The 22,623-nt window shown below is 56.3% G+C and overlaps 2 protein-coding genes across 6 annotated transcripts; both read left to right on the top strand.

Moving 5' to 3' along the window:
- Window positions 1-1,749: 1,749 nt before the first annotated feature.
- On the top strand, window positions 1,750-9,710 carry KIRREL2 (kirre like nephrin family adhesion molecule 2; the record flags this gene model as incomplete). Its single annotated transcript, XM_079907004.1, has 15 exons — window positions 1,750-1,801; window positions 2,016-2,165; window positions 2,783-2,932; window positions 3,094-3,254; window positions 3,632-3,782; window positions 4,055-4,160; window positions 4,277-4,425; window positions 4,755-4,882; window positions 4,974-5,106; window positions 5,408-5,508; window positions 5,671-5,890; window positions 6,355-6,459; window positions 6,776-6,876; window positions 7,226-7,291; window positions 8,820-9,710. The coding sequence occupies 15 exons, from the start codon at window positions 1,750-1,752 to the stop codon at window positions 9,153-9,155; spliced, it is 2,109 nt and encodes a 702-aa protein (XP_079763130.1). The 3' UTR covers window positions 9,156-9,710.
- A 1,333-nt stretch (window positions 9,711-11,043) lies between these two features.
- On the top strand, window positions 11,044-20,420 carry APLP1 (amyloid beta precursor like protein 1). 5 transcript variants are annotated; one of them, XM_079907277.1, is made up of 17 exons: window positions 11,044-11,266; window positions 12,172-12,315; window positions 13,143-13,275; window positions 13,501-13,613; window positions 13,846-13,979; window positions 14,090-14,274; window positions 14,736-14,866; window positions 15,238-15,312; window positions 16,180-16,338; window positions 16,417-16,545; window positions 17,463-17,562; window positions 18,616-18,723; window positions 18,970-18,996; window positions 19,187-19,257; window positions 19,496-19,558; window positions 19,690-19,833; window positions 19,950-20,420. In XM_079907277.1, exons 1-17 carry the CDS (start codon window positions 11,138-11,140, stop codon window positions 20,046-20,048), a joined length of 1,944 nt encoding a protein of 647 aa, XP_079763403.1. In that variant the 5' UTR covers window positions 11,044-11,137; the 3' UTR covers window positions 20,049-20,420. The 5 variants fall into 5 exon arrangements, with proteins under 5 accessions (XP_079763403.1, XP_079763404.1, XP_079763406.1 ...); XM_079907278.1 differs by having other exon boundaries at window positions 18,973-18,996; XM_079907280.1 differs by lacking the exon at window positions 19,496-19,558.
- Window positions 20,421-22,623: the final 2,203 nt, after the last annotated feature.

The following is a 22,623-nucleotide window of genomic DNA, read 5'->3' on the forward strand; positions in this document are numbered from 1 at the left end:
CTCCACCTTGGATGTTTTCCTTCTCTGGATATTCCTGGGACCTCAGGCTCTCCATCTTTCCATGCTTGTGGCCCCAGAGAGCCAGGAAGGGGAAGTGATGTCAGGTGTCTGGAAAAACAGCCTTACTACCTGACTTCCACCCCAAGACTCAGGAGTCCTGGACCCAAGCTCATCCTGTTTCAAAATCCAGGGGCTGGATCCCCAAAACAAAAGCCAAGAGTTCTAGAAGTCTGGGCCCCCAGGATCTACCCTCTCAGACTCAGGAGTCGAGGCCCCTTCTTCCCAAGGACCTGGGAGCTCAGGCCTCCAATCCTTCCCACCCCCCCACCCCCCATGCACACACAGGACTTAGGGCAGATGTTCACTGTCTGTTGATTTTCAAATCCTTCTGGTCCTGAGTGGGGGTGGGAGAGAGATTGGTGGTTAAATCCACTGACTCTAAGATTTAAGGCCAGATTTTCTGACCCCAGGTCATCCTTTCCCAACTACACTCTGCTGCAGGCAGGGGACCTAGTTGAGTCCCCAACTCCTCAGAAACTTGGCGTTCAGGACATTAGCTTCTCAGTCCTCAGAGGTCTGAACCCCTAGTCTTAGAATCCTGGGGATCCATGCCCCTGCTATTCAGGGACACAAGAATCTGAGCTCAGGAACAACGGAGTGTGGAGCCCCAGTCCCTACAGGCTCAAGAATGTCAGACCCCCAGTCCCCGCTCTGTCGGCTCAGGGTCCCTCCCACCTGCTCGGCCAGCTGCGCAGCGCACCGCGGGCCGGCAGCGTGGGAACGCCCCAGCTGGGCGGCATATAGCCGTCAGGACAAGCTGCGTGGTTCCCAGCCTCCCCGCCTGAGTCAGCCCGGACACCGCCGCCTCCCAGCCGTCGCCCGGCAACCACGGCCGAGTGGGGCGAGGGGGTGGTCCCGGACCGCAGGGTTCTGGGAAAGGAGGGGCTGGGGGCCTGGATTCCTGGATCTTAGGACGTGCTATGGTTTGCAGCGGTAGCAAGGCAGGCAGAGGGATATTTTGAGAAGGGGTTTTGAGGTGGGGAGAGCTGAACCTCCCCTTCTCGGAGGGTCCCAGCTGCCCCCCAGGCAAACACGGTGCCCTCTTCCTGACCCACCAGGCCAGAGGAGCCCCGGGCCCCGCTTCTCCGGGGCGCGGAAACTAGCGAGTCCCCAGGGGTTCCCATTTATAGCTCCGTTTCCACTCAGCGCGGTCCCTCCAGGACCCGGGCTGAGCAAGTTTCTTCCACTCCCTCCCCTCCCTCCTCCTCACCCCCAGCCATCCCCCAACCCCGGCAGGGTGCAGGTGTCCAACCCAGCCGGTACCCCCTCCTTCAACGCAGGTGTTCCAGCTCCCAGACTGAAAGGGCGCTGGGGTGTCCTCCCGCTGGGGGAACCCGGCCCTGCATGCCCCCATTCATCCGCTTCTGGGCCGCGGGAGTTTCTCAGCGGGAAGAGGGCGGGTCTCCCAGAAGGCGGGCCGGGGCGGGGCGAGGGGGATCAGGCCCTCCAGGGTCTCTCCGAGACCGAGCGCGCGGAACTGGCCTGCGTTTCAGAGCCGCGGAGCCTGCGGCGGAGCAGGCTAGGAGAACTCCGGGCCAGAGACAGGGGGTGCTGCTAGCCTGGAGAGAAGAGTTGGGAGCGAAGGGGACTCCAGGCTAGAGTGGTGGGAGGTGTGCTGCCGAGGAAGGAGCTGGCAGGGAAGCCAGTGCAACAGCAAGTCTGCTGGATCTTGGGGGACACACACTCAGGATGCTGGTCCCCGCACTCCTTGTCCTTCTCTTCTGCCTCAGAGGGCGTGCAGGTACCGCGAGGGGCAGGGGCAGATAAATACAAGAGAGGGTTGTTTGCCAGTTGTCGCTTTACTGTGGTAAGTGCAGCTGAGGGTTCAGACTCCTAGATCTGAGGGACCCTGGGCTTCTGGATCTGAGGGCAGAGGGGATTGGGGACTGAACTCCCTCCTGAGTGAGGGAACTCTTGAATGTGCTAAGCTCTGCTCCTCCGCCCCATTCTCCTAGGCCTGTCACCCCACTTCCTGCAACAGCCAGAAGACCTGGTAGTACTGCTGGGGGACGAGGCCCGTCTGCCCTGTGCCCTGGGCGCATACTGGGGGCTGGTTCAGTGGACTAAGGATGGGCTGGCTCTAGGGGGCGAAAGAGACCTGCCAGGTGAGGCTGTTCTATCTATTCAGGGAGGAGCTGACTCCAGGGTGAGGGTGTTGGGCTTGGGCTATGACTGAAGTTTCTATTTTGACGTTTTCAAGTTTGGGAAATGAATGGGCTCAAGGAAACATTTGGGAGTTCAGAATTTTCAGCTCCTTCTTTGGAGGTGACCCATAGGGTTTGGGAATTTTAATTTTTATTGTAAAATATTGCATAAGTGCAGAAAGGCTCATAAAACATAAATGGAAGATTTGCCAAATAATTCTAAAATAGACAGCCATGTAACGACTACCCAGGTCCATTGCCAGCTCCCCAGAAGCCCTCCTTGTTCCCTTCCCCTGTCATAGCCCACTCCCTCCCCACCCAGGAGGTAGTATCTCATCTGACTTTTATGACAATTGTTTTCTTGCTTTTTCTTTTTCCTGAATTTGTCACACACACACACACACACCCCACCCCCACCCCCCGCAAGTTTGCAGCGACTCTGGATTGGGAGAGGATTAGTGTCTCTCTGGCCCAGCACCCACTTTTGGTAGTGTCTTTCTGGTGTGGGATGTCTGGGGATGGAGGCCTGGGGCCAAGAACTCAGAACCATGGTGTGACTGCCTTTTCCCTGACTCCAGGGTGGTCCCGGTACTGGATATCAGGGAATGCAGCCAGTGGCCAGCACGACCTCCACATTAGGCCCGTAGAGATAGAGGATCAAGCATCCTACGAATGTCAAGCTACACAAGCAGGCCTCCGCTCTCGACGAGCCCAACTGCACGTGCTGGGTGAGGACCCAGCCCACTTGTCCCTGGGGAGCCCAGGCGGACCGCCAGTGCTAGCTGGGAATATGAGAGTCCGGGGAGAACGGAGGAGTGGTCGGTCGGAGCTGGGAAGATCAGGGTCTCTGGGCCCAGGATCCAGCTCTGACCTCAGATCCACCCTACAGTGCCTCCGGAACCCCCCCAGGTGTTGGGTGGCCCCTTTGTGTCTCTGGTTGCTGGGGTTCCTGCGAATGTGACCTGTCGGAGCCGTGGGGATGCCCGCCCCACCCCTGAGCTGCTGTGGTTCCGAGATGGGGTCCGGCTAGATGGGGCCACCTTCCGCCAGGTCAGGTCCAAGTCTCTGTGCCAGCCCTTGCTCATTCAGGGAAATTTGGGGGTCCACTCAGACCACAGGCTCTTCCAGAGGAGGCATGGGAGGGCAGGGATTCAAGGCTTGGGATCCTTGGTACGTACTTAAGTATAAGGGCTCTAGGGCTAGACTACCTAGGTTCAGATCCTGGCTCAGCCACTCGTTGGTTGATCTTCACCTTTCCATCCCTCAGTTTACTTATCTGTACAATGGAGTTAATAGTAGTATGCACCTCTAGGATAGCTGTGAGGATTAAATAAAGTAATATTTATAAATGCCTAAAAGAGCGCCTGACATAAAGTAAGTACTACCTAAGGGTAGATGAAATCATCGTTATTATTCATAACCTACAGACCCTGTTGAAGGAAGGAACCGCTGGGTCAGTGGAGAGCATCTTATCTTTGACCCCTTCCAGCCACGATGATGGAGCCATCTTGGTTTGCCGGGCTCGGAGCCAGGCCCTGCCTGCGGGGAAGGACACAGCTATCACACTGAGCCTGCAGTGTGAGTGCAGTTGGACACTGGGCCTTGAGCCTGAGGTCCTTGGGGAAAGAGGCAGCTGGGGCCTGGACTTCAGGGTATGAGAAAGGAGAGGGCTGTGGACCTCGGGTCCCTGGGGGAATTGGGTACTGGAAGCCTAGACTCCTAGCTGAAAGGGAAGAGGGGACTGGGGACTCAGACTCCTGGGGTGGAGGACCTGAGAATTGGACCACTAGGTCATCAATGGAGGTGTTGCATGTCCTTGCCCACCACTGACCATTGACTCACCTCTACAGACCCCCCAGTGGTGACTCTGTCTGCAGAACCACAGACAGTGCAGGAGGGAGAGAAGGTCACTTTCCTATGCCAGGCCACAGCCCAGCCTCCTGTCACTGGCTATAGGTGAGGACACAGATCATTTCTCCCCAGCCGGGAGAACAGTCTTGGGGAGGGCTGGGGCTAGGACGTGAGTAGGTGTGCTTCGGAAGCAAGGACAACACAGCCCACCACCTTCGCAGGTGGGCAAAGGGGGGCTCCCCTGTGCTTGGGGCCCGCGGGCCAATGTTGGAGGTAGTGGCGGACGCTTCATTCCTGACTGCGCCGGTGTCCTGCGAGGTCAGCAACGCAGTGGGTAGCGCCAACCGCAGCACAGCGCTGGATGTGCGATGTGAGCAGGGGCGGGGCCATGGGTGTGGCCAAAGTGGGGTGAGAGAAATGGGACTGGGGCTACGGTGAGGCGCGGCTCTGACGGACTGCGGGAGGTGGTGGGGCCCGAAGTAGGATTTAGGCGGGATTTGGCTGTGCTGGATCAGTACCAAAGTGGAGTAGGGGCGGGGCGCGAGCGGGGCTGGGGCTTGTGAGCCGGACTTACGAGCTGATTTGTGAACCGGGGGCTTAAACCCAATGGCCCTTGGGAGTGTCGTTTCGGAGTGGCTAATCCCAAGTCAGAAGTTGCATCCCTCCCTGGTCATGTGACCCCTCCTCTGTCTCCTCCAGTCGGGCCGATTCTGCAGGCAAAGCCGAAACCCTTATCCGTGGACGTAGGGGAAGACGCCTCCTTCAGCTGTGTCTGGCGCGGGAATCCTCTTCCACGGGTAACCTGGACCCGCCGCGGGGACGCGCAGGTGAGGCCAGACCTGGGGCTTGTGGCCATGGCTAGCAGTAGATGGGGCTTTCTCCCATGGTCGTGTCCCTGACGCCCCTTCCCTATCCCAGGTGCTGGCCTCCGGGCCCACGCTGCGTCTTCTCGCGGTGGGGCCGGAGGATGCAGGCGACTACGTGTGCAGAGCCGGGCCGGGGCTCTCGGGCCTGCGGGGTGGCGCTGCGGAAGCTAGGTTGACTGTGAACGGTGAGAAAGCGGTGCTTCCTAGTGGACCTGGCATGTCCTGGGATAAGAAGTGGGCAGAGGGGGCGAGGGCTAATGGGAGTGGGCGTGGCCTCGAGAAGGGGAGCTTAACTGACGGCTGGGGCCCTTGGATTGAAGCGGGACCTAGGGAAGGCAAGCCTCAGAGGGGTTCGAAGTTTGTTAAGAGGCTTGGCCTAGTTGGTCGGGGTTAGTGGGGAGTGCCCAGGCCTGGCCTCGCCTGCTTGAGAACGGGACTTGGGTGGGCGGGGCCTCTCCGCTGATTGGTCCACAATCTCCAAACCAGCTCCCCCAGTGGTGACCGCCCTGCACTCTGCGCCCGCCTTCCTGAGGGGCCCCGCCCGCCTCCAGTGTCTAGTCTTCGCCTCCCCCGCCCCAGAAGCCGTGGTAAGGAAAGTTCCCACTCTCGTGACCCTTCCAGCGGTGATCCCAGACCTCCTAGCCGGACCCCCAAAACTGCTGGGATGATCTGTGACTTTCCCGACGCCTTGACCTCCTCTTCCCGCCCTCCTTCGTCTCCTCAGTGACCCTCCTCTTCTGTGCCCCCAGGTCTGGTCTTGGGATGAGGGCTTCCTGACGGCGGGGTCGAGGGGTCGGTTCCTGGTGGAGACATTCCCAGCCCCAGAGGGCCGCGGGGGACAGGGTCCAGGCCTGATCTCTGTGCTGCACATTTCGGGGACCCAGGAGTCCGACTTTAGCCGGGGCTTCAACTGCACTGCCCGGAACCGGTTGGGCGAAGGAGGCACCCAGGTCAGCCTGGGACGTAGAGGTGAGACCCTGGGCCCGAAGACCCCAAATCTGAATATTTCAAGCCCCCAAAATGCCACAACCCCCAAACAGAGGACCCTCAAGTGCAGAGACCCCCAAACCTTGGGAGCCTCAAAACTATGAGTCCATTGAATCCTGAGATCCCCAAACAATAATTTCCCTCAAATACGGAATCCTAAACTAAGAGACCCCTCACACTTAGGGGCTCCAAAGAAGGCAACCTCCAAATATAGGCAAAGTAAAAATACCCTCAAAGTCTAAGACTCTCTAAAGCCAGGGAGTTTAAACTTGTGAAACCTCAAGTTCATGAGTCCTTAAACCCAAGGGACCCCAAGCTAGGGAACTGCAAAACTTGGAATCCCCAAACTTGGTGACCTTTGAACCCAGAGATTACCTACAAAAGCCCCAAGCCCTGTTCCCCAGTTCCTGCTCAGCATCCTCAGGAACCCCCTCTTCTTCCCACAGACTTGCTGCCCGCTGTGCGGATTGTGGCTGGAGTGGCCGCTGTGGCCATGACTCTCCTTATGGCCGGCACTGGGGTGGCCCTCTGCTGCTGGTGCCACGGCAAGGGTCAGTACCTGAGCCCCACCGCAGGCCCATATACAGGCCCTGCCCACTGACTGGCCTGGCCTTGGGACCTGGTCCCAGTCCTGCCTCTCTAGACCCTCACTGGCCTTGGCTTACATCCAGGACCTGATTCCCTGCTCAAGCTCTAACTCCGTCTCTTCAGGGTCACACACCCCTTACTCTCCTAGGCCAGAGTTCTCTCCCAGTCTCCCGACCTGATTTGCCCCAGTCCTCTCTCTTCCTGCGCACTGGTCTCCACAGACCGTGATCCAGCCCCATCGTTTACCTCTGCCCCCACCCCCAATGTCCCTGGCCTCAGCCTCTTTCTCCAAGCAAAAGAATCTGGTGCGAATCCCAGGGAGCAGCAACGGCTCCAGTTCGAGGGGTCCCGAGGAGGAGACAGGCAGCAGCAAGGACCAGGTAGGATGCCAGGGTCCCCAGACCTGACAGTACCTCAAGACCCAAATAGTAACCCAGTCCCAGTTGTGATCCCAGTCGCAACTGGGCGCCCCGAACTCAAAAAGAGCCGTAGTCCCAACAGGGATCCCCAGATCCAAATATCCCCCAAATCCAAATACACCCCTGACCCAATTATTCCCTAGACTCAATACGTCCCTAAGGCTCCTTGTTGTCCTGAGCCCAGACCCCAGCTCTCAGGTGCCCTTGGTCCCTCCTGCCTGGCCTCAGATGTTCAGCTGAGGGTCTCTGGGGTCTGGCACTGGGGCCAGAGGATCCTCTACACTCCCTTTCACTAAGCACCCTACCCCAGGGCCCCATCGTGCACACAGACCACAGCGACCTGGCTCTGGATGAGGAGGGAGCTCTGGAGACCAAGGTGAGTGTTGGGAAAAGAGGGGCTCCCTTCACTGTATCTCCAACTCTCTCTCCACTTCTTTCTGTTTATTTTTTATTTTTTTATGTTTGGCTGTGTTGGGTCTTCGTTGTTGCGCGCGAGCTTCCTCTAGTTGTGGCGAGTAGGGGCTACTCTTCCTCGCGGCGCGTGGGCTTCTCATTGCAGTGACTTCTCTTGTTGCAGAGCATGGGCTCTAGGCGTGCTGGCTTCAGTAGTTGTGGCATGCGGGCTCAGTAGTTGTGGCTCTAGAGCACAGGATCAGTAGTTGTGGCACACGGGCTTAGTTGCTCCGTGGTATGTGGGATCTTCCCAGACCAGGGCTCGAACCCATGTCCGCTGCATTGGCAGGTGGATTCTTAACCACTGCACCACCAGAGCAGTCCCTCCCTCCAATTCTGTTCCCTCCTTTTTCATTCTGTTGCCCCCAGAGCTGGCACCTAACCCCCTCCACCCACTTCTTGCTGCCTCCTGGGCTGCCTCACCCAACTCCAGTCTCAGTTTGTTTATCTGCTGACTATGCCCACATATCAGCCCCAGCCTTGGCCTCCATCTTGAGCCCCAGATCAAGGTTCAGTCTGCTTGTGCTTTCCCCAACACAGTCATGTTTCAGGCCTCCTAGATGCCTCTCCCTGGTTGCTTCACCCAGGCCCCTTCTACCTACCAGGTTCCACACTGGCCTCACATTTCCCCAAACTTGTATATCCTTTAGGGTCCCATCTCTTTTAGGCCCCACTGACCCCAGTCCCCAATCCAGAGCCCTCCTCTCTCTTCTCTGTACCTAGTACATGCTATTCTCTTGGCCCGAAACACTCCTACCTTTCTTCACATACCTACCTAATTCTCTCCATCATTCCTCTGGTCTCAACTCAAACGTTTCTGGTTCCAGAAAGCTCTTGCTTCCCTCCTCGTAGCCCTGATCATTCTGTCTGTGTTTCACCCGTCATAGCCATGACCACTGTGAGCTAGGCTTCCCCATCTCAGTCTGAAGATCCCCCCATAGCTGTCCCAGTCACTCCCTGAACTTCCTCCATCACAACCCTGACCTTCCTGGCTCTATCTAGTGATTCCTCGTTTCTCCTTTGGCCTGGATCTCCATGAGGACAGGGCTAGGTCTATCCTAGTGAGAGATGTCTAGGCATGCAGCACAGGGCATGACTCAGAATCAAAGCCTCAAGGCTGTTGGGCAAATGAATGAATGAATGTCTTGATCTCCATTTCTCTCTCTTGTTCCCTCTGCATCTCCTTCCACACCGCCACCGCTCAGCAGGCCTATATCCTTCTGTCTCTGTCTTTCTCTGCCCATCTCCTCTGTCCCTTCATCTCTTGTCACTGTTTTTCTGTGTCACTTTGTTCTTCTACCAGTCCATATGTCTCTGGGTCTCTGACTGCTCCTGTTTCTATCTTTTCGTCTCCCCCTAGGTCTGGCTCTATCTCAGTGTGTCTCTCCATCAGTGACCCTCACCCCGCTGTACCCTTACATACCTTACCAAGTCCCATTTTGTCCCCTCAGGACCCAACCAATGGTTACTACAAGGTCCGAGGAGTCAGTGTGAGCCTGAGCCTTGGAGAAGCCCCTGGAGGAGGTCTCTTCCTACCACCCTCCTCCCCCCTTGGACCTCCAGGGACCCCTACCTTCTATGATTTCAAAACACATGTGGGCATTGTCCCCCCCTGCAGGTTATATAGAGCCAAGGCAGGTTATCTCACCACACCCCATCCTCGAGCTTTTACCAGCTACATCAAACCCACATCCTTTGGACCCCCAGATCTGGCCCCCAGCACTCCCCCCTTCCCATATGCTGCCTTCCCCGCCCCCAGCCACCCACGTCTCCAGACTCATGTGTGACATCTCTCCAACTGAAGAGTCCTGGGATCTTCAACTTGCCATAATGGATTGTCCTGATTTCTGAGGAACCAGAACAAGTTGGCGACCTTACTCTTCCAACATTGAACATTGAGGGGAGGGAAAGATCGTTACAATTGTCTGGGTCATTGATATACAGTCAGCTCAGCCAAAGGGGATGCCCCAAGTGGGAGCAAGAAGGCCACTGTGCCTACCTCTTCCCCTGTGTAAAAGAGATGCAAGATGGCACATGGACCCTCTGCAGAGGGATGGGGGGGCAGGGGGTGATGGGAGTTAGGGGCAGAGAAGGAAGTTGTTTCCCAACACTGAAAGAAGATATTTCAAGATGACCACCTGCATTGAGAAGAAAGGCAACATAAGGCAGATTAAGATGGAGGACCTGTCCTGGCTCTCCCCAAGGGGCACTTTGCTTCACCCATGGAATTGCAGCCAGAATGGCCATTCACCCCCTGGGAATCCAAGATGGTCACTATCTTGATTTTTTCTACCTTCCTTAAAGGCCCTGGAAGAACTGGACCCAAGGAGTAAGGATAGGGTGAGAGCTGTTGTGGGGTTGGGGGGGGGGGCGGTGAGGGGGTGGTGTTGGAATCTGAGAATAAGCATATTTATGTTTAATAAAAAAAGTTGCGAAGTGAATGTCTTAGAGATTCTCCTGGCATTATTACTGTCTATCAAAGAAGGGGTCCATCGAAGCTGCCCCAAGGCCCTTCTTCTTACCCTAGACTATGAAGTGGCTGTAGAAAAAACCGTGAGCCACCCCCCAGCCCTTTGCTACCCATTGAGCACTCTAGGCTCTTTTAAGATACATCTACACAAACATACATGCACAGATGCACACACATGACAGGACTGCCCCAGTCAGCCTGGGGAAGACAATTCTACACTGCATTTTGAGGAGACAAAGAAGTGAGCCCTGAAGGGGAGGGGGCGAAGGAGAGGCTAGGGGTGGGAAAATAGAAATGCCCTGATCCTTACAGCAAGGATGGGGGTCAACTCTTATCTTGAGGTGCTGGCTACCTGACTCAGCTCATCCTTAAAGAAAGGGTCTGGGGGCTTTGGTTCATGAATCCTTGATCTAGGAGTTAAAGGTCTAGATGACTGGGGTTCCTGGGAAGCAGAGCAGAAGGCCTGGACTCGTGCGTCTTAGGGAGAAAGGGCTGAGGGCTTGGTCTCTAGTCCTGAGAGAGAAGGTACCTGGGACCCAGACTCCTGGATCTGAGGGAGAAGGGGACTGGGTCTCAAGTGCTATGTTCTTTTTTTTTTTGCGGTACGCGGGCCTCTCACTGTTGTGGCCTCTCCCGTTGCGGAGCACAGGCTCCGGACACGCAGGCTTAGCAGCCACGGCTCACGGGCCCAGCCGCTTTGCAGCATGTGGGATCTTCCCGGACCGGGGCACGAACCCGTGTCCCCTGCATCGGCAGGCGGACTCTCAACCACTGCGCCACCGGGGAAGCCCAAGTGCTATGTTCTTGATTGGGGAAACTTTGGAGGCCTGTATTCCTGGGGCCTCAAGAGACGATTTGGGGGTGGGGGCCGCTCTCCAATGCTTGCATCCCTAGAGGAGAAGCGAGATGATTTGTGACTATCTGGATCCGAGGGAGGGGAACACTGGTGGTGAGAGTCTTGAGGGAGAACTCAAAATCCCCAACCAGGAAACCCGTGACCCAGACTCCTGGCTAGGCGCTTGCATGGGGTGGGACGCCTAGAATCTCAAGGCGGCGGGGGCCTGGCGCAGGTTCCCACCCGGGGTTTCCAAGCTTCTCCGCTGTGCGCAGAGCTGCCACGCTATTGTCCTGGCCAGGAAGGCGGGGCCAGCGCGGGGCGGGGCTGGCGGCGCCGGCGCAGCCCGGGGGCGGCGGGAAGAGGAGGCGGCGGCGGCCGTGGCGCTGGGAGCTCCTGTCACCGCTGGGGCCGGGCCGGGCCGGGCGGAAGTGCTGGGGACGTGAGGGCGCGAGGGCCGGGACATGGGACCAGCCATCCCCGCCGCTCGCGGTCTGGGCCCGCTGCCGCTGTTGCTGCCACTATTGCTGCTGCTTCTGCGCGCGCAGCTCGCCGTCGGGAGCCTGGCCGGTGGGAGTCCCAGCGCTGCCGAGGTGAGGCCCGGCCGGGTCCAAGGGGATGGGGGAAGGGGCGGGACCGGGCCTCTGGACCCCGATGCGGACAGGTCCAGAGCAGAAAGCGCAGTCTTTCCAGCTCGGTGGCCGGGCCCCCCGGCGCCGCTAACTGCACTAGGCATTCAGAAAACCGTAAGTCCAGGCCCCATCTCCTTCATCATCTGTCGTCCCAGTCCCCTCCAGCCCGCAGCGTAGGAACTGGCTTTTCCAGAGCCCCTGGTCCCAGAAGTCCAGCCCCCCCAGACCCTCTCAACCTAGGTGACTCAGCCCCAGACCCTTCCCACCTGAACAGGACCCACCAGGCAGCAAGGCACCTACAGCCAGGAATCTGGGCCCCCTGCATCCTCTGGACCCATATGAGGCCTCCCGCAAGGCTCCTAGGACCCAGAAGTCTAGGCCTCCAGCCACCGCCCCCCAACCCAGGATGTAGCTCTCCATCCCTCAAGGACTTGGTGTCCAGGCCTGCAGGGCCCTGAAACCAGGCCTTGTGGTCTTTGCACCCGAGAATGCGAGCATGAGCTAGGGATGGAGGGAGGAGGGGCCAGAACGCCTGGGTTCTGACCTCCTCCCCCGCCATTCACGTTTAACCCTTTCAGCTCTAGTGCGGCTGAGCTGGGGTGAGGGCGGAGCCTGTCTCCGCGGCAACAAGGCCGCGAGAATCCCGGGGGACCCGGGTCGCCATAGCAACGGCAGAGCTGGGGCGCCCCCGCCCTGTGGGAGCTGTTTCCCGGGGAACCGAACGTCTATGGAGGCGGTGCGCGGTGCTTGGTGGAGGGGGCTGGTGCTGGGGGTGTGAATATCTGCGTCCTAGGGAGCAAAGGACCAGGGGAGTCACATGCCCGCGTCCCCCGTGCCCTCGCTGACCCCTCCGTCCCCACCCCCAGGCCCCAGGGTCTGCTCAGGTGGCTGGACTATGCGGGCGCCCAACGCTTCACCGGGACCTGCGTACCGGCCGCTGGGAACCAGACCCACAGCTCTCACGACGCTGTCTCCGGGACCCGCAACGCGTGCTGGAGTACTGCAGACAGGTAGGCGGGACCTACTGGGAGGGGCGTGGCCAGCAAGAAAGGGGATCCAGCTTGGGGCCGGGTAGCGCGTGAGAAGCTAGTCGTGCAAAGACAAGGTCCAGGGAGATGAGGGATCCAAGAAGGCATGGGAAACTAGGGGACGTGGCCAACAAAGAGGCGAAGTTAGGATAGGACAGGACCTGTTTCTGAGAAACTAGGTCAGGAAAGGGGAAGAACCGTGCAAAGACGGCCCGCTGAGGAAAGTGTCCAGTGAAGAGACAGAGTTTAGCAATAATGTGGTGGACTCCTTAAAGAGCAGGTGTAGGTGGACGTGACCAAAGGAGACGCAGGGCTAAGACAAAAAGACCTTTGGACCGGCGTGACTGGGAACGGGGTGGAACCCAATGGGAGAGTGGAAAGCTAGGAGGCGTGGCTATGAAAGCAGGTCTAACACAAAGAAAGGATACTTACTGAGAGGCCAGAGAGAGAGCCGAGGCTTAACGAAGGGAGGAATCTATGGGGAGATAAACCTGATAGGGGGAAGGGGCAGAGGCGACTACAAGAGAGGTGGACTTAGAGGGATTGAGTTTTTGGGCAATGGAGGGACCTTCGTTAAGAAACTGGACAGGCAAAGGGGCGGAGCCTAAGGATCGCGTGGCTTAAGGGAGAGGTACTAGGGGGCGTGGCCAACAGGCTTGAGGGGCTTAGATATCTAAGACCTGTTCTACAGAGAAGCGGGGCCTAGGGAGGAGAGGTCCTTATGAATACTAGAGACTTGAAAAGGGACATGGCCAGTGCAGAAGCGCAGGCGGGGCCGTGGGTTGATCACCCCCACCCGGTGCCCCCAGATGTACCCGGAGCTGCAGATTGCACGTGTGGAACAGGCGACACAGGCCATCCCCATGGAGCAATGGTGCGGGGATGCCCGAGGTGGCCGCTGTGCCCACCCCCACCACCAGGTTGTGCCTTTCCGCTGCCTGGGTGAGTCACAGGCTGGGGGAGGGGAACGGAAGGAGCGGGGGGGGGGGGGGGGGGGCGTCTCCGAGGGGTGAGATTCTGGCCCTGGTTTCAGGCTCACATTAGGGAGATGGATGCCTGGGTCCAGAGTGGGACAGAAAAGCCTATGAGGATAAGAGATCTGGATTCTGAGGAGGGTAGGGCTAGTGGCTGCGGCAGTGTCTCACATCGATGACCCCCATTTGCCAGAGGGTGAATTTGTGAGCGAGGCCCTGCTGGTGCCTGAAGGCTGCCGGTTCCTGCACCAGGAGCGCATGGACCAGTGCGAGAGTTCAACCCGGAGGCGTCAGGAGGCACAGGAGGTCAGGACTCAGCCCACTCATTCTCACCGCCCCCCAGAACCCAGGGATCCAGTCCTCTAACACCCTCCTCCTCCAGAACCCAAGAGTCTGGGCCTCAGCCTTCTCTTCCCAATGGGACAGAACCAGGAATCCAGGCTCCCAGCCCCATCAGCCCCCAAGACCCAGGCATCCAGGCTACCCCCTACCCTCTGTTACCCCACAGTCCTGGCATCTGGGCCCACTCTTCCCACAGGCCTGCAGCTCCCAGGGCCTCATCCTGCATGGCTCGGGCATGCTTTTGCCCTGTGGCGCGGATCGGTTCCGAGGTGTGGAGTATGTGTGCTGCCCCCCTCCAGTGACCCCCAACCCGTCTGGGACAGCAGTTGGGTGAGTGGGAGGGAAGCCTCCATGCCCAACCCAAGGCTCCTGAGGCAGGAGATGGAAGCCTGGGGGCCTGGGCCCAGGTTCTCATTGCCTTGGGTCTTCTGCTCCCTCAGGGATCCTTCCACTCGGTCGTGGCCCCCCGGGGGCAGAGTTGAGGGGGGTGAGGATGAGGAAGAGGAGGAATCCTTCCTACAGCCAGTAGATGATTACTTTGTGGAGCCCCCACGGGCTGAGGAGGAAGAAGAGGAGGAAAGAGTCCCACCCTCAAGCTCCCATCACCCTGCAGGGGTCAGCAAAGGTGAGGCAGGCTCTGCACCCCCAGTCCCCTCCACCCTTGGGGGAGGATGATTTAAGGGAGCCTTGGTATAGGGGCCTCTTTGGGAGGGACCTGTGGGGGAGAAGCCCTGTTGGGGGAAATGGGAGGGATGGGAATGGCTTTGAATAAAGTAGAGGTGGAAGGGGCAGCCTGTGAGGAATGCAAAGGGGGAGGGTGGTTTGGGGGTGCCCAGAAGTGGAGGAGTCATTTGGCGGGTCTGAAGGATTACTGGGGGGAAAGCTTAGAGGATAGTGTAATGGATTCCTAAGCTTTACAAGAACAGGCCCAGTTCAGAACCACATTTCGCATGAGGCCAGGCAGCAGCTATGGCTGAAGTGAACACATGAGGGTCTCCAGTGCGCTCTAGGAAATGCAGTTCTCTGGGAAGGGAAGGAGACCTGGAGCTGGGCTTCTGGCTGACTCCCTGGTTCCTGGCCTTGCAGTGACTCCCACCCCGAGGCCCACGGATGGTGTGGACGTGTACTTTGGCATGCCTGGAGAAATCAGCGAGCACGAGGGGTTCCTGCGGGCCAAGATGGATCTGGAAGAGCGCAGGATGCGTCAGATTAATGAGGTGATGGTGCCGGGGGCCCCAGGACCCCCCATAACGCAGAGCTCCCTAAATACCAGGAAATTCCTCAGGGACACATTGAGACTATCTTTAAAGAGTCCCCAAGTCCCCATTAACCCCCAGTCCTCAACACCCCCCCTAAGATGACCAGGGATCTCTGACCCACCTAGAATCCCACTGAGATGCCACCAGATTCTATGGAAACTCTGATGCATGGTACTCTTCCACTTTAAATTCTTTCTGAATCCTCTCGGGAATCCAAGAGGCAGAGGGACTTAAGGGATCTGGAGACTCTGAGGAAGGATGGGGGCGGGGGAGATGCAGTGGGTAGAGCAGGGTGGATTCTAGGATCCTGAAGCTCGCCTTGTCCCCAGGTGATGCGTGAATGGGCCATGGCGGACAACCAGTCCAAGAACCTGCCTAAAGCCGACAGACAGGCCCTGAATGAGGTAGGACGGCCTCCAGGGTGTCCTGCTCAGGCCTGTCCACTCCCTGGGGCACACTGGCTTTGTCTGGCCTCATCCAGTTTCACCCCTTCCTACTTGCGCGGGCCTCTCCGGGCCCCACCCTTACACTCGGCTCGGGCCCCTCTTGGCCTACATCTAACCCGACTTTGCTTCCCTCCTCTTCCCACTGGCCATGTTTTGCCCTGTCTTAACTTGATCCTAGCCTCTGAGGGCTGGCTCTGGAGGCCTCTCGCAAGCTGGGCCCCTGCAGACACAGCCCGGTCCTTCTCAGCCTCTCTTTGATGCTTGGCCCTGCTCCCTGACTCTGATCCTGCCCCTGTAATCTCCCTTTTACTCAGTCCCTCCTCAGTAGTCCCAGCCTCATGACTCTCTGCCCCACCTCTCTCAGCCTCACTTTAGTACCGCCCTACCCTGTGTAGACCCCACTTGTCTGCGCCCCATTACTTGACTCTTGCTCCTACCCAGCTCAGTCTTATTTAGTTACAGCCTGTCTCCAGTGGGTCCTGCCCAGGCCTGAGCCCTACCTTTCCTACAATACTTGGCTCCTTTCATCTCGACACAGGCCAGCTCTGTGCCTAGATTGTTCCCACCCATGTAGTGAACACCTTCAGCGGGGCTCCCAGCAGGCCTAGCCCTGCCCCCACTCCACCTGGCCCTGAAGCCCCAGCTCCACCAGTCAGTCTCCTGTCATCTAGTCCCACCCCAGGTTGACTCTGCCCAGGCCTAGATCCACTGCACGCCTCCCTCTCCCCCGCCACTTGACCCCATAGCCCTACCCTTCCAGACTGCCTTTGACCCGGGTTTCACCCCACTACACCTCTCCTGGCCCTGTGCCCACCCCCTCGCCAGCACTTCCAGTCCATTCTGCAGACCCTGGAGGAGCAGGTGTCTGGTGAGCGACAGCGCCTGGTGGAGACCCATGCCACCCGAGTCACTGCCCTTATCAACGACCAGCGCCGGGCTGCCTTGGAAGGTTTCCTGGCGGCACTGCAGGAGGATCCGCCTCAGGTGCGGGAGCCGTGGGGGCAGAGGGCAGGGGGTGGAAAGGGCTGGGGCAGGCCTGGGCAGCCTTCATCGCTTCCACAGCCAGAGCGCGTCCTGCTGGCCCTGCGGCGCTACCTGCGAGCAGAACGGAAGGAGCAAAGGCACACGCTGAGGCACTACCAGCACGTGGCTGCCGTGGACCCCGAGAAGGCCCAGCAGACGCGCCTCCAGGTGCTCAGGTTCTTCCAGCTCCCAAATTCTCAGCTAGCCCTCAGACCCCGACCTCTGGGACCCCATCCCTCTAACTCTTCTCTTGCCCCTCATACCCTCTTTCTATCCCTTGGACCTTCCTATCCCTGGAACCTCCCCCTTCTGTGCTTGGGACCCACTCCAGTCCCTCAGATCCTTACTTCTTGACCCTGGAATGCTGCCTCCCCGACCCCTGTGCCTTTGACCCCTTTCTTGAATTCCCACTCTCTGTCCCTCGACCCCACTTCTTGTCCCTTGGATTCTTCCTTTCCTAGAATCCCCCTCCTGTGCCTTGAACCCTGTTCCTGCCCCTCAACTCTCCTTTTTCCCTAACCCAACTTGTTCTCCCTGGAACCCTTGCTCTGTGCCCTCAGATCCTAATTCCTGTTTCTTGGATGTCCTCTTCCTGTCCCAGAATACTCCATTCTGTGCTCTTGAACTCCAAGTCTTGCCCTTGAACCACATCATTTCTATATGACCCTCCAATTCTTCCTTCTTCAGAACCTCCTCAAGCCTCACTTCCTATTCCTCAGACCCTACTCTCTGCCCCTCCTACCCACTTACCATCTTCTATACCATATTCCTTGTACCCTATACTTACCTTGTCTCCTGTGCCCCACCTTTCCTAGCAGCTACTCCTTTTCCTTCTTCCTTACTTTCTTTCCCAAGACGCTCACAGCCTGTCTTCTGTACATCTTTTCCTTTTCATTGTATTCCACTTCTCCTTCTCCAGTTTCCTTCCTCCCATGGCCAAGTCCCTGCCCTTGTACCCTACTTCCTGTACATTTTATGTGCTAATTTTGCTTGGACCCTCTTGACCTTCCTCCTTCACCCTGCCTCCGTTTCCCCATCTCTAGCCTGCACTGCTCAGTTCATCCCTCGTACTCACTCCCCCACAGGTGCAGACTCACCTTCAAGTAATCGAGGAAAGGATGAATCAGAGCCTGGGGCTGCTTGACCAGAACCCCCGCCTGGCTCAGGAGCTGCGGCCCCAGATCCGTGAGTGCCCAGTCCTGACCCCCAGCCTTTGACTCCCCTGCCATTTCAGCTATCTATTCCTGTGTAACAAACTGCAAAACTTAGTGGCTTAAATCAACCACTTTCTTTTCTTTTCTTTCTTTCTTTCTTTCTTTTTTTTTTTTTTTTTTTGAGTTTGGAAAACCAAGGTTTATTCCAGTCTTTCTTTAAATTTAAATGGTCCACAGTTCTTCAAGGACCTTCATTAGCATCACTTGAAAAGTTTGTTAAAAATGCAAGTTTAGGGACCTCACTCCACACCTATTGAATTAGAATCTTTTGAGACATGGATGGAAAATTTGCATTTAACAACTTCTTTGAGTAAATCAAATGCACACTGAGGATAGGAAATCTTCAACTTCTGGTCATAGGACAGCATGGACTAGGTATCACAGCTGTATTAAATCAACCATTTTCATTGCTCATGATTCTGCCGTCTGCTCTGGGCTCTGCTGGGTGCTTCTTCTGCCGGTCTTGTCAGTAGTCAAGCATGTCACTACATTTGGCTAGCAGGTCAGCTAAGGGCTGGGACTCTGGCACAAATGAGCCTCTCTCCCTCTCTGTGTAGGCTCAGGGCCTCTCTTCTCCATGGAGCCCCTCCACGTGGTCTGTCCAACAAGGGAGCTGGACTTCCTACATGGTGGTTCAGGCTCCCCATACCGTGCAAGTGGAAACTGCCAGGCCTTCTTAAGACTTGGGCCCACCTTCTGTAGGTTAAAGCAAGTCACAAACCCAGTCCAGATTCAAGCTGCAGGGCCTTCACAAGAGCATGAATACCAGAAAGTGTAACCCCCAGATCTACTGCAACTTCCTCCTGGATGTCCCATGCCAAACCCTAATTCTCCTGCTCTTTAAGGAGGCTGTTCTCTTGAACTTCAACCTCCATCCTCCAACACTCAGCTCCACTTCCCCAGGTCACACGTATGGCTCCCCCCCTCCGATCGCTCTATCGTTAGGATGCCATCCATTCACCCATTTTTGTTTTGTGGATCCCTGTGATCACAACCTCACCACCTTTCTGCATGTTCCCCTCAGAGGAGCTCCTCCACTCTGAACACCTGGGCCCCAGTGAATTGGAAGTCCCTGCCCCGGGGGGCAGCAATGAGGACAAGGGTGGGCTGCAGCCCCTGGATTCCAAGGATGGTGAGTTAACCCAAATCTACATAATCCCAGACTTTGGGGTACAGGTCCCCAACCTCAATTCTAATCCCCTAAAATCTGGGGGTGTCTTAGCCACCACAGTGAGTGGAAGAGGGTGGGAAGGAATGTCTGAGGTTGTAGAGGCCTCTGTAGGATCCTCGGCCCCTGGGAGGGGGCTTGCCCACACTATCTTTGGTGATGCTCTCCTCTCTTCACTGTTCCACCTGTCTTGCCTCCTCTGACTGCCAGCAGACACCCCCATGGCCCTTCCAAAAGGTGAGTATCTCGCAGAGTAGCCCCCAGCCACCAAATCCCTCTGAGTCCTTGAGCCCAGAATGGAAGAGGGCCCGTACACGGGGAACCCCAGGCCTCCTGGGGTGGAGTCCGGTGCCCCTTCTGACCCCCTCTTCAGGCGGGGGTAGCACCATTCTGGACTCTCAGGAATGAGATAGGATTTGGGGGGTAGGGTCCACAGAACAAGATGCTGCATCCTCTGAGAAAGAGAAGATGTCCCCCCTGGAGCAGTATGAACGAAAGGTAAGTTGGTCGGACCCACGGGCATCGGAGGGAGGATGGGCCAGGGGGCCTGGACTGCTAGGTCTGAAGGAGGGTGCTAGGGGTTTGGGTTCCTTGGCCTCAGAGGAAAGAAGGGACTGAGGACATGGACTTCAGGGTCCTAGGGAAGAAGAGGGCTGGGGGATGCCCTCTCGGGGCCCAGGGGAGGGGGAGGCAGGGGCCCAGACTTCTGGGTCCCTGACACCTCCTGCTCCCCCAGGTGAATGTGTCTGTTCCAAGGGGTTTTCCTTTCCACTCATCGGAGATTCAGAGAGATGAGCTGGTAAGAGGAGGAATATTGTGGGTACTTAGGGGAAGAGGTCAGACGTCAGTGGCTAGGCTGTGACTCCCAAAGCCACACAGGGCCCTGGTGAGCCTCCAAGATGACCCCGGCCCCATCTCCTCTCCTTGCAGGCACCAGCTGGAACAGGCATGTCCCGAGAGGCTGTGTCTGGTCTGCTGATCATGGGAGCGGGTGGTGGCTCCCTGATCATCCTCTCCATGCTGCTCTTGCGCAGGAAGAAACCCTACGGGGCTATCAGCCATGGAGTGGTGGAGGTGAGAGGCAAAGAGACCTGGAATGGGGAGGACTTCCAGAGCCTGGGAGTAGAGTGGCTGTGAGGTCTGCGGTCAGGCCCCTGTGGCCCACTCTGCCTCCCCTGCCCCTATTGCAGGTGGACCCCATGCTGACCCTGGAGGAGCAGCAGCTGCGTGAACTGCAGCGTCACGGCTATGAGAACCCCACCTACCGCTTCCTGGAGGAACGACCCTGAACCAGCCCCCTTCACCCCTTTGGCTGAGCCCAGACCTTCCCTCTTCCTGGAGCCCCAGAACCCCAGCTCCCAGCCTGGGAGAAGGGTCTTGAAAAAGTTCATTTCACACCCTTTGTGAGGGGGCTGGAAATTCTTATTTCCCCTGTCCAATTCCAAATTTAATCCCTAAGAAATCCCCAGGTATTCCCAGCTGCCTCCCCGCTTGGGACCTCCTCACTTTAATTTATTTTGTACATTTATGTATTGTTCCTTAAGGTGGCCACCAGTTGGTCCCACTGTCTGTTGTTCCCTTGAACTCACCGTCCCACGTGTCCCCCACTAATATCCCAATAAAGTCCTCTTCCCCACCAGGCCATCCTCCGTCTCTGTGGGGGAATCAGGGTGTAATCAGCTCTGGACATTGGTGTGCAAGCCCGCCCAGACCTCCTTCACCTCTTTAAACTGTTGGAGAGATCTTTAAATCTGGGCGGGGCCTTGGGAAGGGGCGGGGTCCAGAGATCTAGGTTAGGCTCCCACCCAGGAGCTTTCCGTGGTACTGAATGGGCAGCCACTTCTAAGCCTGTATCAGCTGGGTTCCAGGGTGGACTCCAAGGAGGCTGGGCTCTAGCAAGTTTCCCCTGCCTCCCACTCACCCTCATACACCGTCACATACAACATCCACCCCCAACCTGTGAACTCGATGAGGGACAGGGAATCTTGAACTGCTCTTCCCATCCTTGAGTCTTAAGCCCTTCTGGGGGAGGTGATAAGAATCCCCTTGGAGTGTGGAAATCCAGCCATGTGTCCCAGAGAGGGTTATGTGACGTCTGCAAGTGCATCTCATTTTGTGACATGTCAGAGTTGTCCCTCTACATATACTGTTACCTGTCTCAAGAGGGTTGTTATGAGGATTAAAAGGAGTGATATTTGTTGGGACATTAGAATTGTGCCTGGCATTTCGCAAGTACTTGTTGAACAAATTCTAAAATGACATGGCAGCAAACATACGGCACCCTGTGCCAGGAACTGCTCCAAGGCTTTCACGCACTGGCACGCTTAATCGTTATTTCTACCCCATGAAGTAGGTACTATGACTATTCTCATTTATAGATTAGGAAATGGAGGCAAAGAGAAGTTATGTCACATTCCCAAGGTCACCATCTAGGAAGGGATGAAGCTAGGAATCCAACCCAGGAAACCTGGCTCCAGTGCCCGTACTCTAGGCCATTTTGCTACCCTCCTGCCTAATAATTCATGGCCGTCCCATATGGTGTTTGGGTTGCTCACTGCAAAATTTTTTTTTTTTTTTTTTTTTTTTTTGCAAAATTTTAAGTGATACCATTCATCTCCTAGACATTGTAGATTTGCATTTTTACCACAACTTCCCAGTAGATAGCAGTAGTGTGCCATGTTCTAATATCAGGAGAGCACAATTTTCTGACAGATGGCTAAGGGAGGGAGCACGTATTTTTAACTCTTCCAACGGACCGATGAGCTCACAGTGATGAGCTCTACATAATATATACATGAATTATAGGTCATGTATATTAAATATAGATGTGGTAGGTATTGGGAGGAAAATGCCTACACGATGCAAGTTGGATACAATGCCACAGCTTTCTTAAGAACCCAGTTTGCAACATCATTCTGATACCGGCTTTACCATCAGGTATACTCAGACCATTCTAGTAGAAATCTATAACTAGCACCACAAGCAGGGGAAAAACTGCCTTTGTATTTTCACAGCCAAGGGTGGTTAACAGGCTAACAATAGGTAAGGAGCTCCAAGCAGGTGGGATAGGAAATGAAAGGCCATTTTGCTCAATACGCTCAGTGCATGATTCCCTAATAATATTTGCATTTTAATGGCAATACTTAGAGTAATTAGTTCAAAAACACTGTTTTTATTGAAATTCCAGCAGGAAAAATAACTTTACTATTGCTCATTTGATGCTCTTGTGCCCCTAAACCACTCTTCTTTTCCCACTGAATACGATTTAATTCTTCTTTTAGTAAAGCAAAATTTCCTAGAGACTTGTTATCACGTTAGTGGTGTGTGTGTGTGTGTGTGTGTGTGTGTGTGTGTGTGCGCGCGCTGATACATGTCAGGAAACACATCTTATATGTCAACAGAATCTAAGATGCCATCAAAAATAAGAAATACCGGGCTTCCCTGGTGGCACAGTGGTTGAGAGTCCACCTGCCGATGCAGGGAACATGGGTTCATGCCCCGGTCCAGGAAGATCCCACATGCCACAGAGCGGCTGGGCTCGTGAGCCATGGCCGGTGAGCCTGCGCGTCCGGAGCCTGTGCTCTGCAACAGGAGAGGCCACAACAGTGAGAGGCCCGCGTACCGCAAAAAAAAAAAAATAATAAGAAATACCATTATTTTATGTACCACAAGGAAAACTACGCAGACATTAAACTATGCCACCTGATGTAAAATGAATTCCAATTAAGTTCTTCCTAGAATTAATGAAATACAACATACTATTATGAATTTTCCGTGGGTCAGCTGCCCCTATGTGAGTACACACAGAAGAGCACACTCATGCTGGTCCGAGGCAGCTGACGTGGGAGACTTGTGCTGGCACCA

The sequence above is a fragment of the Stenella coeruleoalba genome (genome assembly GCF_951394435.1).
Source record: "Stenella coeruleoalba genome assembly, chromosome: 20".
Lineage (NCBI taxonomy): Eukaryota > Metazoa > Chordata > Mammalia > Artiodactyla > Delphinidae > Stenella > Stenella coeruleoalba.